Here is a 2,879-nt window from a genome sequence, read left to right as displayed (position 1 = left end):
CGCAAATGGCTACCATATTGAAAAATATACTATTTTTGTATGATAATTATGGGTTTTGTATTTTATTTTAATAGAAGTTGATGTTGCTTTTGCAATTATCCATCAATTTTTTAAAATTAAACACTATCTACAGATTTGCATCGAAGCGTTTCTTATGATAGTGATTTTAATCACTGTCAGATTAAATCTATACTGGACCCTACTATGCAATGTCTCTACTATGCCGCGACCCCACTGTGCTATTTTTATTTTTTTATTGGTTTTTTTAGATATATAATCATTAAAATTAATTAAATTTTGAATATTTCCATTGTAGAATCTTTTTAAACGCCAAAAGTTAAATTTTTTTTTTTAATTTAACTAGTTCAAAAAATGTTTATAATTTATTTTTCATTTAATATCTCTTAAAATCTTTTTCTATTGGTCGGTGATGCAAGGGAAAAAGTTAAGAATCGATTTTCAACCGATTTGAAAGAAAATATTAATGTTAACAAAAAAATTTGTTTTATTTTTAAAACTAGTATTAAAAAAAAATTCAGTTAAAAATCACATACATTTTTGAAAAAATTTAGAAAATTATATTTATTGTTATATAAATATAATATTTGGGATAGGGAGAAATTCGATTTTTTTAAATTAAACAACGTACGCAGCGTATAAAGACATACATTTTTTTTAAAATTTAGATTAACTGTTATTTAAACTAATTAACTGAAGAAAAGCTAATTATTTCAATGGAAATTAAATTAGTTAAGTCAAAATGTTTATTAAAAAAAAAATTAACTTTTTAACTAGTTAATATCGACCATTGTTAAACAGTATATGACTTTGTCGCTAGTAAGAATATATAATAAATGAAATAAAGTTCCCAAGCAAAAATCCTTGCTGCGCTACTGGGTCAAGCTATTTCAATAACAAAATTAAAAATCTAAGCATTTTGGGGTATTTTTTCAGCATTAAAAAAATCGACCTTGTTTTATTGTAATTAGATTTAAAATTTGATAAATCTTTGTATTGTTTTATCGATAAAAAAATATGTGTGACATTTTTATAAAGACAATCAATTAATTGAATCATTACGTTTTTAACGTACCCCTATTGTTATGCCCTCATTATAACTTAATAATTAATGTTCGTTACGTATTGGCTGCCGTTACATTACATGCATATTGTACAAAAAATAATAGTTCAATGAAAAATAGAAATTATGCACTAGAGCTCAGCACACGCGTACTTGTACCATATTATTATAAGTACTATAATGGATTACATAATATGTAATATTTTTTGTTATTTAGGTATTTTCAAGTATGTTATAATAAGGAGATGGTCTGATTTCTACGAGTATAAACTTAAATAATCTATTGATATTCCTATTTTTTATTTGGAGATAAGTCTGAATTACTTTGCAATGGTCCAAACCAGATAAAATAAATAATATAATATTGAGACATGCATTTGCGTTTAGTTGACACGAAACGTTTATCTGAGACACTGTAGTCTATTATTTCTAATGGTTTGAAATAAATTTTGGATTTTTCTCGAAGTAAAAGTCATTAAGACTTTAGTAAAATTTTGAAAAAGTTTTTCTTTAGTATGTGATTTATTCGATTTTACAGATAATTTATGTAATTATTAACAGCTATTTTAAAATATAAACAAATAATCTCAAAAAAATTATGGAAGTCAACAAAGAACCCAAAAAACCGACTCAAAATCGAATTTTAAAAGATGGTAAGAAAAACTATTTTTAGTTAAATAAAAAATTTAATTATTCTGTTAAGGGTGAGAAAATTCATTTTTAATTTTTAAAATAAACTAATTATTATTTCAAATAAAAATATTTTTTAATTTAATGATTTCAACATAAGTTAAAAATGTATTCATTAGAGTAATCAACATAAAGTTTATATTAACACAACTTTGACCAAATATTATTGTAATAATTCAACACAAATAAGTAGAAAACTAAAGCCTAATTTTTTTGAACAATTAACGCGGTCTATCATATAAATTATAGATAACAGGATAATCGAGTGTTACAGAAAATTGTTTATGTTTCGCGGGTAACATTTCTATCACTATATTAATAAAATAGTCGGCACACATTATACTTCCAAATTACAAATGAAATTGTAATTATTTTAATTTTAGAAAAATGTATTATAGAATCGTAATTTCCATCTAGATCGAATTTAATTAATTATGGAAATTAGTTAATACGATATTTTTTTTCATTTATTGTCGATTATTAACTCAATTTTTTCAAGTTTTTCACTTTACTTATATTAGTATCAATGATTCCAGAAGGGAAGGAAACTTTCAGTTTTAGAAATAATCTTCTTAGAGTATTTAACACTCTAGAAAAATGTTCACAATAAATATTTTGAAAATAAAATAGAGTAAATTGATTTTGAAAGAAAGATTTCAATGTTTAACCTTACAACATGAAATAATATTAAAGTCTAATTTTTTTCTTGTAGCTGTCAATTGTAACTACAGAGTATAAAACAGTGTCGATATTAGCTTTTACTACGACCACAAAATTTCCATAAAGATTTTTACTTAGTAAAAATAAAATGTTATTTGAAAATTTATAATTTTTATAACTATAAATTTAATAATTTAATTTTAATAATAGATTTTATAATTTTTATAAAAGCATCTTTAATAATGTTAAAAAATAGTAGGGTCCAGTATAGATTTAATCTGACAGTGATTAAAATCACTATCATAAGAAACGCTTCGATGCAAATCTGTAGATAGTGTTTAATTTTAAAAAATTGATGGATAATTGCAAAAGCAACATCAACTTCTATTAAAATAAAATACAAAACCCATAATTATCATACAAAAATAGTATATTTTTCAATATGGTA

General features: G+C 22.9%; 1 protein-coding gene across 1 annotated transcript in view; it reads left to right on the top strand.

Moving 5' to 3' along the window:
* The first annotated feature begins 1,368 nt into the window (after window positions 1-1,368).
* The window catches only part of LOC126908531 (putative inorganic phosphate cotransporter), an 11,516-nt gene continuing 10,005 nt past the window's right edge, over window positions 1,369-2,879 (top strand). The window contains exon 1 of the mRNA XM_050690694.1: window positions 1,369-1,734. Coding sequence (XP_050546651.1) covers window positions 1,680-1,734 — 55 coding nt within the window. The 5' untranslated portion in view covers window positions 1,369-1,679. The remainder of the gene's footprint in view (window positions 1,735-2,879) is intronic.

This window comes from Daktulosphaira vitifoliae, unplaced genomic scaffold, assembly GCF_025091365.1.
Source record: "Daktulosphaira vitifoliae isolate Bord-2020 unplaced genomic scaffold, ASM2509136v1 Scaffold_5, whole genome shotgun sequence".
Classification (NCBI taxonomy): Eukaryota; Metazoa; Arthropoda; class Insecta; order Hemiptera; family Phylloxeridae; genus Daktulosphaira; species Daktulosphaira vitifoliae.
The sequence above is the reverse complement of the archived record's forward strand: the minus strand, read 5'-3'. Positions and strand labels throughout refer to the sequence as shown.